The sequence below is a fragment of the Pelobates fuscus genome, chromosome 5 (assembly GCF_036172605.1).
Source record: "Pelobates fuscus isolate aPelFus1 chromosome 5, aPelFus1.pri, whole genome shotgun sequence".
NCBI lineage: Eukaryota > Metazoa > Chordata > Amphibia > Anura > Pelobatidae > Pelobates > Pelobates fuscus.
Window position 1 is genome coordinate 158415046 of NC_086321.1, and position 12390 is coordinate 158427435.

A 12390-nucleotide genomic window follows, 5' to 3' on the forward strand; every position below is an offset into this window, starting at 1 on the left:
GTCATCTTATTTAGCTCTGTATCCTATAGTGTTATTATAATCCATTACAGAAACTAAGGGGATTAGGTCAAACCATGATAAACCGCCCCAGACCATTATCACAACTCCACATTACAGTAGGCAACATTCACTTGGCATCACCACACCAAGATTCTTCCATCAGAGTTCCAGATAGTGAAGCAAGTTTTGTGTCTATCTAGCACTTTACTTCTCCTCTAGTCTGCTAATGCATCTTAAACGCCATGCACCTAACCTACCAACACTTTCTTGGTCTTCCCGCCTAAGCACATGCCTTATTGATGTAGAATACTAAACTAAACATCGGACAGACTTGAGCTGCTCAGCTTAATTCTACGCTTGGTGAAAAGCTTTGCTGAATGACAAAAAGGAAATATGGTTAAGCTTAATCTTGCAGTCATGGTCCCTTTTCCCCACTGATCAATACATCATCTCACTTTCTTTAGGAATACAATTGAACATTTTATCATATTGTTTTCAGCGGATTTTAGAAGATATTGCAGAGCAGCATGTGGTGGTATGGTTCTCATATGCTTAAAATATCTGCAGATATTCTCCAACATCTTTCAAATGTATATCGTGATTCAATCTACTAAATTGCTTCATCTCCGTGTTGGGTTTTGGTCATTATGCTTGTTTCTTTTACATTGTAAATAAATTACCTTAATTCCTTTTTTTAAAAACTCTAAATTGTGATAGCTCACAATGGCCATCTCCTTAGCAATTGTTTATTTTTATTAAAAGGAAATTGATAGAAATGCTGTCACCATGCAAAGGAAATTCAGTTACATTGGCAGCCTGTCAAAGTACGCAGTATCCATAATAGCCAATTACAGAATATGTGTCGTAATTGTCAATTACAACAGACCCTTAAATGGGATTAGACATGAAACACGCTAAACGTTATTTGTCAGCTATATTCAGTTTTCACTAATTATAATTGTCATCCGATCACTGTCCTTTGTTATTATTAGTCTTCTTATCATGAGAAAGGGTGTGCTTAACATTCTGTTTTAAGGTTCCCGACATATGCTTTACAGCCACAATAAAATGGCTTATTTTAGTTTTGCAATATGATGTTCTGGATTACTTTCAGCTTAGCTGTGTGCCTCTGCTAGCTCTGAAGGGTAATGCTGCAGTTATATCTCAGAGGTATTCATGCGGCTAAGTCGCAGTACAATTTTGAAGGTTTACTGTGCTGTAGCTTTACATTTTTCCTTTTCTCAGTTTCCTTTCTACGGCATGTGTCCTCGCACATCCTAATAGACTAGTTTGTCCTCCTTGACCCCAGTAAGATCTGTAATTGCTTGTTTGAATAATTTTTACTTCCACATTTTCTGATGAAAGTTAAAGTACCAAAAATGGAGTGTAATATTGTATACACCTGGGTATTTCAAAGAGCGGATGTTATGCTTTTTATTGTTTTATTTTTGTATTTATTTTTTCTAAGTAAAAATTAACAAACAACTTTAAAGAGGTAATGAAATTTGATTATGTTAATTGTATTAAAATACATGCTATATGTGTTTTATTAATATATGTAAGTAAAATAAAATTCAATGTAATGATATCTGCTGTGCCCACTTATGGTTTGCAAAGTGTGTTGGTGTATTCCAGTTAATTTTATTTCTAGGTCAAAATGGAGACGATTTGAAAAAAGATCTGCATTGTAGGTAAAAATAAATAAATAATAATAAATAATAATAATAAAACAATCAAACCGTGAGTGCACGGTTTTTGGATAATCTCTATCAGGCCAGATGTCTCCAGTAATATGTAATATATTTGATCACATAATTAATGACCTGTGATATTATCCTGAGTGTTCATGATCACACTGACCAGCCCTTATCATCTTCTTTGATGATAATTCTGTTTCTTATTTTCAAAACTTTCCATCCAAATGTGAAAGGTTGTACAGGGTATTTTTGGGTGGTGCAGTGGTGTGGCTACAAGGGATGCAACACACAGATGTAAGCTTTCAACATAGCTATCCTATTTGGTGTTGCACCCTGGTCCAGGCATCATGTTTGGATTGGCTTTTCTTATATTATATTCTTGGAAAGTTAAGGTGTTTTTCTTTGTCGACGAGGAATTCCTTTAAACTCAATCTTTGGAATAATTCCTCCAAGTCTGAATATAAATGAATATGATCCAATTTGTGCTGGAACAGAATGTTAACCCCTTGGATAGAGCTGATTTGTCAGGTATTTTACAGATAATAGTGCGGTTTATAACCCCCGAATTGCCTGTGTGATTTCTCAATGTTTTGTACAGACTGTGATGTGTTTGAAATATTGATTCATTGGATGAATATTTTCAGATATTAGGTGAGTTGTTTAATCACTGGACACTTTATTTTGTATTTTGTTGTTGTTTAGTTTGATGGGAGATGCATTTTATTTCTTTCTGACGAGATTTTGTTGTACGCATATTACATTTCTCTTTCCATTTGCCCAGCAAGGAAGTGTTTATAGCATTATATTGTTCGTTGTTTGTGTTGGTTGGTTGGTTTGTTTGTTTTGGGGTGGGTTCCCCATATATACTTGATGGTTTAATTTGTTTCCTAGTCTTTAATTGGTTAATTTGCAGACATTTTCAGCAAATTGTGAGTTCTTGTGAGTGGATTCTTTATTACTTTTGGCTTTAGATAAAAAAAAATTCTGTTGATTTTGTATTTTTTTTCCTGATTAGTTTGATCATTTACTTCTTTATGCAGCTCTATGCAGTATCTTCCATAGTCATGTAGATTTACCTGAAGAAAATAAACTCTAAAAGCTTGTTTTCTAACATGTATTGATAGTCCAATTATTGCACATTGCTACTCAAATCTACATATTTATCCATTATATACATGTTTTCACCTAGGGGTCTAGATTTTCTTTTTAAAGATGAAAGTGAATTCTACTTTGCCTCATAGCTGTACCTGTTTGATCAAGCCTAGCTACTAGATGGTAATAATGCAATTTAATGTGTCCCCGAGTAGTGTTTAGTGCCGTTTTGCTCAGTGCATGAATCTGTATTATGTCATTTGTGCTATTGTAGGATTTGATTGTACCCCTTTGTCCCATAGATGTCTGGATTATGTCTTGGAAGAGATCCGGCACAATCGTAAAGCAAATGTAATGGTGGCCTCTCACAATGAGGAGACTGTGAAATTCACTCTCAAGAGGTACGTATGTTTTTTGATCAACTTCTTCTTCATTTCTATAGTATCTATCCTACATATTAAAGAAGATCTTGGGTTAAACTAGATAATAAAAATATCACGTTACAAATATTTCAAAAGACTGTTATTGTGTTTATATTTGAGTTACTTCGAAGTAGAAAATATATCATAATATGTTAACCTTCCATTTAACTTCTCTATTCTAACACATTTAAAATGTTGTTTGTACTTCTCAAAGAGTTTGTATTGCAGTACCTTGAAAGAATATGATCTTAATGCTTAATTTACGGTCCCAAGGTTTATTCAGATGTGTTGGTGTGATTTGCCACCTCTGCCCTTTGATTGCTGGAGACATCGTGTTTAGGTCATAGCCCCTGAGTGAATTCAAATGTTGCTTTCTGCAACTAACGGCAGAGCGAAGGATGTTACTTTTGCTCTTTTTTTTCATCCTTGCTTCATGTAACACAAACTCTATGGCAATCTAATAATAGTCACAGGTGCAAGGCTACTCTGCAGACTATGAGTGTACGTGCCAATCCATTCAAAGAACAGGCTCTTTAACATGTAAAGCCATCTAAGGAGTACCGCACCCATGACATGCTAGCTTACGTCGAGGCATAGTTTCAGTTTGTAATAGACAACTTTATTATACCATACTTGCATACAAAACATTGTTCAATGTTACAGGGGAAGTGAAGTAAGGCCCATTAATGTTTTATACTGTAAAGCATTTAATCCTAAACTATCAAAACCCAACAAAACAATCATATTCAGGTAAATCAAAGCTTATACAAATAAGGCATGAGGAATCTGTGATGATTCTGTGTATGTACCCTAGTAAGTACATCTTGAGGTTTAAAAGTACTCTCCAAGCACTTTAATAGCATTTGCTGATTCCATAAGTCATGGTGTACGAAGGTCCACTGACTCTTACACAAAGAATCTTAGAACTGTGGCAATTTACAAGAATCACTACAGTGATAAACCCACCCAATCAGAAAAATCACAGAAGGAATTGCCTTTCTTTGTCAATCCGAGTTCTAGATAGAACACTGTACAGGTTCATTCCATAACAGGTTCATTCATACCTTTCTATCATGTGTTCCTTTAAGCTGAAAACGGTTACACTGAGCAAGAGTTTGAGATACACTCAGAGCTCCAACAGAATCAATGCAAAAGCAAGACAGTCTGACCTATAGAAACCAAAAAATGATTAAAACTCTTGCCATTTTCCACGTGTCCAGAGAAGCTTCAAAAATGTCTGTTCTATTGATTTGCTCTTAGTATTACACTGCTTACAGAATTTAAAGGGGAACTGTCATTTAACTGGAATTTACACCCTTGTCTAAAACACTGAAAATCAGCTATACCATGTGTTAATCTTTTTCCATGTCATGATCTTTTATTTTTAATTTCGATTAATGATTTAGCAAATTACATCATAATCCCGTTCATCTGCAATGTTTATTGGATTTGCCTTGTCTGAAGAGGAGAAATATAAAACACTGTTTCATTTCTAATCTTCTCTGACTGATGAAGGCTCACAGTTGCAGCATAGGGGTGTGAATTTCTACTTTTCAATGTATTTTTCACACCTCACAAATGTATAACTGTTAAATATAGGTAAATGTAAACATAATATAAAAAAAATCATTTTTTTTTTTTTTTTTTTTTTTAAATGATGTGACTTCCACCAGCAAACACCAGTGATGTCACAGGTTTAATCTAGTGAAGGCTGTCTATCCACGCAACGAACTTTGTAATAGACTGTTAATTCATGTATTGTCATTTTCGGTTTCTGATGTTTTTTAAATTATTTATTTTTGTAAAATGTATGATCCATTCCCTTTATTTGCTATGACAGTGTCTCACAAATCTATATTTAATTTTTAATGTAGTACAGTTAATGTTTTTAGGTAATGGAAAGTCATACATTACTGACAGTTTTGACAGAACCAAGCAATTCATTATAAAATATAAAAAGTCATTTGAGTGAAAATGTTAATAATTGCCAATTATTTTGGAAGACAGGTCAGGTTTCTTTAATATAAAACAATTAAATGTTAATAATCGTTTGTAATAATGTTATAGTAAATATTTCTCTCTGTCACTCTATCTCTCACCTACATTCACACTGTCGCTCACCTACACTCAGTAACAATATAAATTTACTTACAGTTTGGATCCTCCCCTCCTGCTCGGTCTCCGGTCTTCAGCCTGTCAGCTCGAGCCGACGCTGTGTGCAGGAGATCTTATCTCCTACACTGTCGGCTCTTCATTGCTGACAGGCTCCGGGGTTACTACAGGACAAAGGAGACACGTTCACAGTGCCTCCTATCTCCTGTCTGCTGAAAGTACGTTTGACGTTTTCACCCAAGCGTGAAGACGTCAAAAGTGAAGATGAATGCGAATTATACATTCATTCAACTCAGAAGTTCCTCTGGCGGCAGTCTGAGTGACTACATTTGAAGCTAGTAACACCTCTAGTTGCAAACACTGTATTTTCTCAGTAAATACAGTGTTTACATGAGAGGCTGCAGGGAGCTATAGTTCTCACCTGAACAACCTCAATAAGCTGAAGTTGTTCAGGTGACTATAGTATCCCTGTAATGCTTATAAGTATATAAAATTATTATAACCAAAGATAGAATGTTCTTTTGCTATTCATTTGTTTGTTTTTAAAGAAATCAGAGTGGGGAGAGGAAAAAAAAGTGATGCAGAGGGGGGCGGGGCTGGGCTATCAAGGAAGCAGGCTGAGGGAGCTCTTCAACTTATTAATTTTAACTAATAAGACTTGCAATCCTGCTCTGTTTCAAACAGCAAATGCTTCAAACTACAGTGAGGATACTTGTGCACCTCCAGCACTTATATTCCTGTCTCTAGAGCATGCAAACTGGGTCCCTAAGCTTTCTGCGGCCTGCTGGTGGCTGTGAGGTGAGAGACGCGGCCGATCTCTCACCTGTCTGAAGAATCCTGTGCTTCCTGTGCCACGCTTTTCCCCCCCTTTGGACCGGTGGGGTTTTTCCTGGTCCCCACTAGGGAATCTCACCTCCCTGCAGCAAAGGCCTCGCAGTTTAAAGAAACTTTGACCGTGTGGAGAGTCAAAAATGGCCGCCGTGCTGAACCACTGCTCAACCAACCGTGCACTGGAAGCAGGGACTGGAGGGAGAAGCTTTGAGGCATGACTCAACGCTACATGCCAGAAGTTCTGGAGCTGACTTGACCACCAACCACACACCTCTATCATCAGCTTATCCTTAATGTAATGCTACAGTACAGGGAGATCTGAAAGATTGAATATAATTTGCTTTTTGGTTTTTTTTTTTCCTCTTGTTTTATATATTGTCTGAAGTGTGTGGGCAGTACCCAGTGGTATTATCTCATAGCTTATCATTCTGTTACGGATTATGAGCTCCATAAGCACTCAAACATGCATGATGAGTCTGGTTTACTTTTTTACTATAATAATCTTCTGGTATTGCGCAATATGCTCCTGTATTTACCACTCTGCGGAGCATAGGTCATATAGTCGAATGCAGGGGTTGCCTTGGCAACCCTGAGTTCGCCTTACCCTGCCAGATCTGATAGATCAGACGTCTTAGCCTTATTAGATGTTGCAAAGGCAAAATGCTTCCCTGTGAGGTCCTCACCCTCAGATATCTCGGCCTCATAAGGATCTGAGTATGTCTTGTCTGATCCCTCCTCCTCACTTTTGAATCTCATGGGCTTTCGTCCTTTTCCAAGTTCTGGCCGTAAGCTTTTGCCCAGCCAGTGGCTCTGTTGCACGGTTGTTGCGTGCAATCCTAGACAGCCTGAGGCGTGTCAGTTAAGCCAGGAGTCTCCTGGTCAAGTGGAGGGGGTATAGAGTGTTCGCTCAGGGCTTTGCATGCGCGGCCGTGGAAATGAACGGCGCCCCTGCACACGAAAAAGCTTGTGAACAGCACCCAGATAAAGTGTAAGCAAGCAGCAAAGGCCGCGGTGGGTCCCGGCGACCACGATTTCCCATGGTCGGTGAGAGGGAACAGATGTGGAGGGGGAACCCCGATTCTGGGCCAGTAGTCGCTGAGAGGGAGGCAGGGAAGGCGTCCTCGAGGGGAGGGAGGGTGGGTATCAGGCCACCCCAAACAGGCAGTAAAAAAAACAGGTACACTCCCTAGACCAGTGATGGCGAATCTATGGCACGCGTGCCACAGGTGGCACACCGGGCCCTCTCTGTGGGCACGCGGCCCACAGGTCACGAGGGGAGGGGGCCGTATTCAGCAGACTGTGTGTGTGTATGTATTTAGCAGTCTGTGTGTGTGTATTTAGCAGTCTGCCTGTGTGTCGGTGTGTGTATGTATTAAGCATATCGTGTGTGAATGTGTTCAGCAGTCTGTGTGTATGTATTGCATTTGTTGGAGATACTAATAAATCTAAGCTTAATTTTATCTATTTATATCATTATTTAAAATTTGTATCATTGGACTCTGCTGTGTTCTTTTAAAACAGAAGATGTTAATTAGCTCGGACAGTATTCAGGTTTAATTGCCGTGTTGGCACTTTGAGAAAAAAAAAGATGGCATGTATTGCGGTTTGGGCACTCGGGCTCAAAAAGGTTCACCATCACAGCCCTAGACAGTATATAAAACATACATTCAAGGTAACTAAGGCATAAATAATACAGCCAGAAAGATAGTAACGTTAAACTCTAAAATACAGCGGAATATAGCAGAACAAAATTGTACTTAGCTGGTCTGAGGGAGCAGCGAAGAAAGAGGAAGAGTTGAAGAGTGCAACCCCACATGCTGGATACTGATTGGTTGCACAGTTACTATGCGATGTTATGTTTATTTGTTTCTCTTTCGGATACATCTCTCTTCGCTGCTGAGGGAAATTAAAGAGCATAATAGGAGCCTCCGTGTCGTTAATAAAATCCCCCTGTAAAAAAATAAATTAAAAAAATGTGCAATGTTTTTGATGTCATACTACTGTTACCATATGACTACAAATCTGTTGGCACCTGCTGTTGTGGCAGTGCAAAGCTGCTTGTTTAATATCTGCACCAATAAAATAAAGAATTAAAAAAATGTAAAAAAAAAATAAAAGTGGTGCAGCATAATTCCCTGTTGTCCTAAGGAACTTGTTACTCACCACTTAGAACACTCGGATCTATGGGCTGTTTGTAGAAGCATCCAATACTGAAATGCTTTGAAGAATTGCATCCCTTGTATATTTCAAACACAGCATCTTATAGAGTTCAGAGAAGCAGGCTTTTGTCCAAAATTGAACTATATGCAAAGACCACTGTATTCCTTTAGCTGATGGCAGATTACCTGCACAGCAGTATGACAAAAATGCTAGTTAAACATTCAAATCAGTCATTTGAAGTAGTCATGGTGCCTGGAGTCTGTATTTGCAGTGTTTCATTTTGAAACGCTGCACATACAAAGTTTAACCCATCTCTTGACAAAGGTGCAATCCAATTCTGGCAGTATTAAAGGACCACTATAGGCACCCAGACCACTTCAGCTAGGGAACCTAATAACCTATGGTGCCAGGAAAACGGGTTTGTTTTCCTGGCACTATAGTGCTCCTTTAATAGGGTGTCCTTTCCAAGCTGGAACTAGAATTCCAGGCTTGCTAAAGTCAATTTGGTGCATATTCATTCCTGTCATGCATATTTTGTTGCAAAAACAGTTTGTTTGTTTTTTACCTGGAAACAGGGCCAGCAAACTGTGGTGGTTATGATGCTTGGAGTAACCTTTTTAAATTTCCATTTACTTGGGTATTGTTATTCCTTACCATGGTGATAAAGGATTCTTCAAATGACTGAACAATACATCACTTATTTCATAAATGTCTCCAGTGCCCTATATTTTTGGAAGTTGCTGGGGCATCCAAAAGTTGCAGCGCTGTTGCAATATCACACTTTTAAATTGCATGTCAAGTCTTTTATTGTTCAAGCTATTTTTTTCCATCTACATATACCATCTTCACAAATCCTGCAAGTCTCGCTACACACTGCTACCCTTATAGTCCCAGCAAGTTTATAAGCTGAATACATTTCCTTTAATTATTATTATTTTTCTAATGCTAAAACAACGCTCTTTTCGAGTTAGTGTATTGGGATAGATTTCTGCAAACCTTATGACCAGTGGCAAAGCTTTGTTACTTAATTAAGCCTTTTAATGTATGCTGTGCTGCTTGCTCATGTCCACTGTCCTTGACATTAAAAAATCTTACAGTTAACTGGTACAAAACTTTACTTCTTTGTAGACTTTTGGCATATCATCTTATGAGATTAAGGTCCTATAATTAGTTATAAAATTATCTCAATTTAATTCACTTTGATCATGTTTATTCATCTGTTTGCAGGATGAATGAGCTAGGTATTTATCCTAATGAGAAAAAGGTGTATTTTGGGCAATTGCTGGGGATGTGCGATCAGATCAGCTTCCCACTTGGTAAGTGTTAACATAATCAAGTCCTAATTTTCATTGCTGAAGGCTACACTGTCTAACTGCAAAAGAAACTGGCTTTAAGCAGCCTACTAAGTAAACATTCTTGTGCTTTTTATTAGTCCCCCAAGGGCAAATATTATTCGAGCTATCTTGATTGACTTTTCTGTGCAGTTATGTCTCTAAATGAATAGAATATTCCATTCCAGGGTAGAACCCGCAAGGACAGATGTGTCCACCATTGGTTCTTAATGGGCTACAGAAGAGTGTGTGATGCTCACATGATTGTGATTATCACATCCTGAAAGATCTGTAAATTTGATACATCCTTTCATACTTTTTTTATAAATTGCTTTTATTTTACAAGCAGTTTTAAATAAGAAAGAATAAAAACACTGACACAAAACTGAATAACGTGATATAATATACTAGTTTTTAAATTATTTTATTAATTACATCTCTGTTTTGTTAACAGGTCAGGCAGGTTATCCAGTTTATAAATATGTCCCATATGGACCTGTAAATGAAGTCCTGCCTTACCTGTCCCGGAGGGCACAAGAGAACCGTGGAATTATGAAGGGTGCTGCTCGAGAGAGGGAACTCTTGTGGAAGGAGATAAAAAGGCGTGCTGTTACTGGAAATCTGTTCTACAGCCCTGAATTCTAGGGAGACATACAATGTTGTCAAAAGTTTATTCATTTTTCTTTTTTCTCTTCTTTTTTCCCCCTAAACTTTATGCCAAACCCACATTACAAGGGACTAACATTTTCAGAGGATTTTACTTCTTGGACATTGGACAATATAAAATGTCACATAGGAAATATTGCTGTATAAACCTATGGATGGTTTTATCTTAATGTTAGTGTTATTAATATAAAATAATGCATATGAATTTAGGAAAACATAGGACCTATGTAACTTGATCCCTATTTGATATCTTTATGCAGAAAAATAGAACGTAATGTGTAAGAATAGTTATAAAATATATTAAGTGATTTGTACGCACAAACTGAAGTGTCTTCTGTGATATCCAAATATACTGTTTTCCTCATAATCTTTCCTATGTATTCATCTGTTCATGAGGGAAAAACAATACAGTAATATTGTCAACGCAACATATTTGGGTCCATGGAACAGTAATAGAAATAAATTTTTACAGTAATGATCTTCACTTTTATACCAGTGTGAGCAGATCATTGCTCTACAATGCGTGAGTGTATAGCTTCTCATTGTATAAGATGGTTAAAAACTCTGTTTTGTTCCTGTGTTTTCTATATTAATTGGATATCAAGGAAGAATTGACACCATAGCTTATCTTTTTAACTTGCATGATAGGTGATTTCAGCAACCTTCCCTAACTGTTTTATGTAGATTTGATGAACGTATGTCATTTGGATTGGTTCCGTGCATTTGCATGTTTGGTAGACCAAGCTATTTTTTTATTTATTTTTTTAGGGAATATAAATGTACCTAATCTTGCTTAAACAGAGATTGGGTTTATTCACTGAATAATTAATTGAAAACTGAACGGCTAAAATAGTCAATTTTTGACTAAATCTTTTTTCAATTTGCCAAATTTTGGCCAACAATTCAGAATTTGATTAGTTATATTGTGAATAAACTCCTCATGAATAGATTGTACTCTTCATCAAATTACCTTGTGTGTTCCTTTAAAAATGTTTGGTTTTAGCATGCTATAGTTGCTCCTTTTCTGCTATCAATTGCATGTCAGGTCATTTAAATGCAATTACACCATATTATTTCATTCTCTCTTGTGCTTTTAAACCTGTACAGTTCTAGAAATGCATTTGACACTTTATTTGTCACTTTATTTTTTTTAGTGCAATCTGCTGGTGTTTAAAGGAAAATATAAGCTCCTCTGTGCTCATGGTAATTTTGTGCATTATTTCAGATCATGACATTTTGTTAAATCCTCTCCAGGGTCTACCTCCTTTGATGGCAAAATACCCTCCTCCACAACAATATATGTGACCCAATTCAGTCCAACATTTATAGTGCTCTTAAGCACTCGTTATTTCATCTTCCCATACTTCTGAAGGTGACCTATTTGTAATGCTTTATATCCACAATGTATTCATGGTTAAACATTTCCACTCGCCCTCTATCCTTTGACAAGTGAAGATTCAGGCCTTACTAGTAGAAACACACTCTGGTAAGTGTACCATTGTTTCTCCAGGCTAATTGGCTACTACAGTAGGACTTTTAGGCCATGCATGCAATAAACAAATGTTTACCTTTAAAGTTTCTTAATTTCCTGTATTATGCTGAGAGCCTTGCCCATCTGTCTAGACCAGGAAGTCTGCATGCTCTCCTATGCCAATAAACATTTGCTAACTCTGTGGGAGTGGAAAGATAGTGAGAACTTGATATCTAGATAATAGATGAAAAGGCAGATAACCTGAAATGTCAAAATCATTTGTACACGTTCATCTGTGATTTACTACATTTTTTTCCTGGTCATTCCGAAAGAATAGGTTTAAAGATAATGTCATATGACAATGTTACATGATCTTGCCAATTGAAGTAATGGGCAGATGATACAAATATATAAATAATTTTATAAACTCTTTGCACTTCTCAGATTGCTATTTCCCAGTTTTAAAAAAAATAAATAAAAAAAAATACCAAAAAAAAAAAAGTTTGGAGTGTTTTTCACCCAAAACCGGAAATTCCTTAAGCAAAGTTATCTCACCTGTCACTAAGCCTATTATATTTGTAATGGCCCTAAGAAGAGACCTAAGGAGT

The 12390-nt window shown here is 37.0% G+C and overlaps 1 protein-coding gene across 1 annotated transcript in view; it reads left to right on the forward strand.

Moving 5' to 3' along the window:
• Nucleotides 1–11458, forward strand: part of PRODH (proline dehydrogenase 1) — a 142422-nt gene extending 130964 nt beyond the window's left edge. The window contains exons 12-14 of the mRNA XM_063454610.1: nucleotides 3092–3190; nucleotides 9542–9630; nucleotides 10100–11458. Coding sequence (XP_063310680.1) covers nucleotides 3092–3190; nucleotides 9542–9630; nucleotides 10100–10290 — 379 coding nt within the window. The 3' untranslated portion in view covers nucleotides 10291–11458. The remainder of the gene's footprint in view (nucleotides 1–3091; nucleotides 3191–9541; nucleotides 9631–10099) is intronic.
• The last annotated feature ends 932 nt before the right edge of the window (nucleotides 11459–12390 follow it).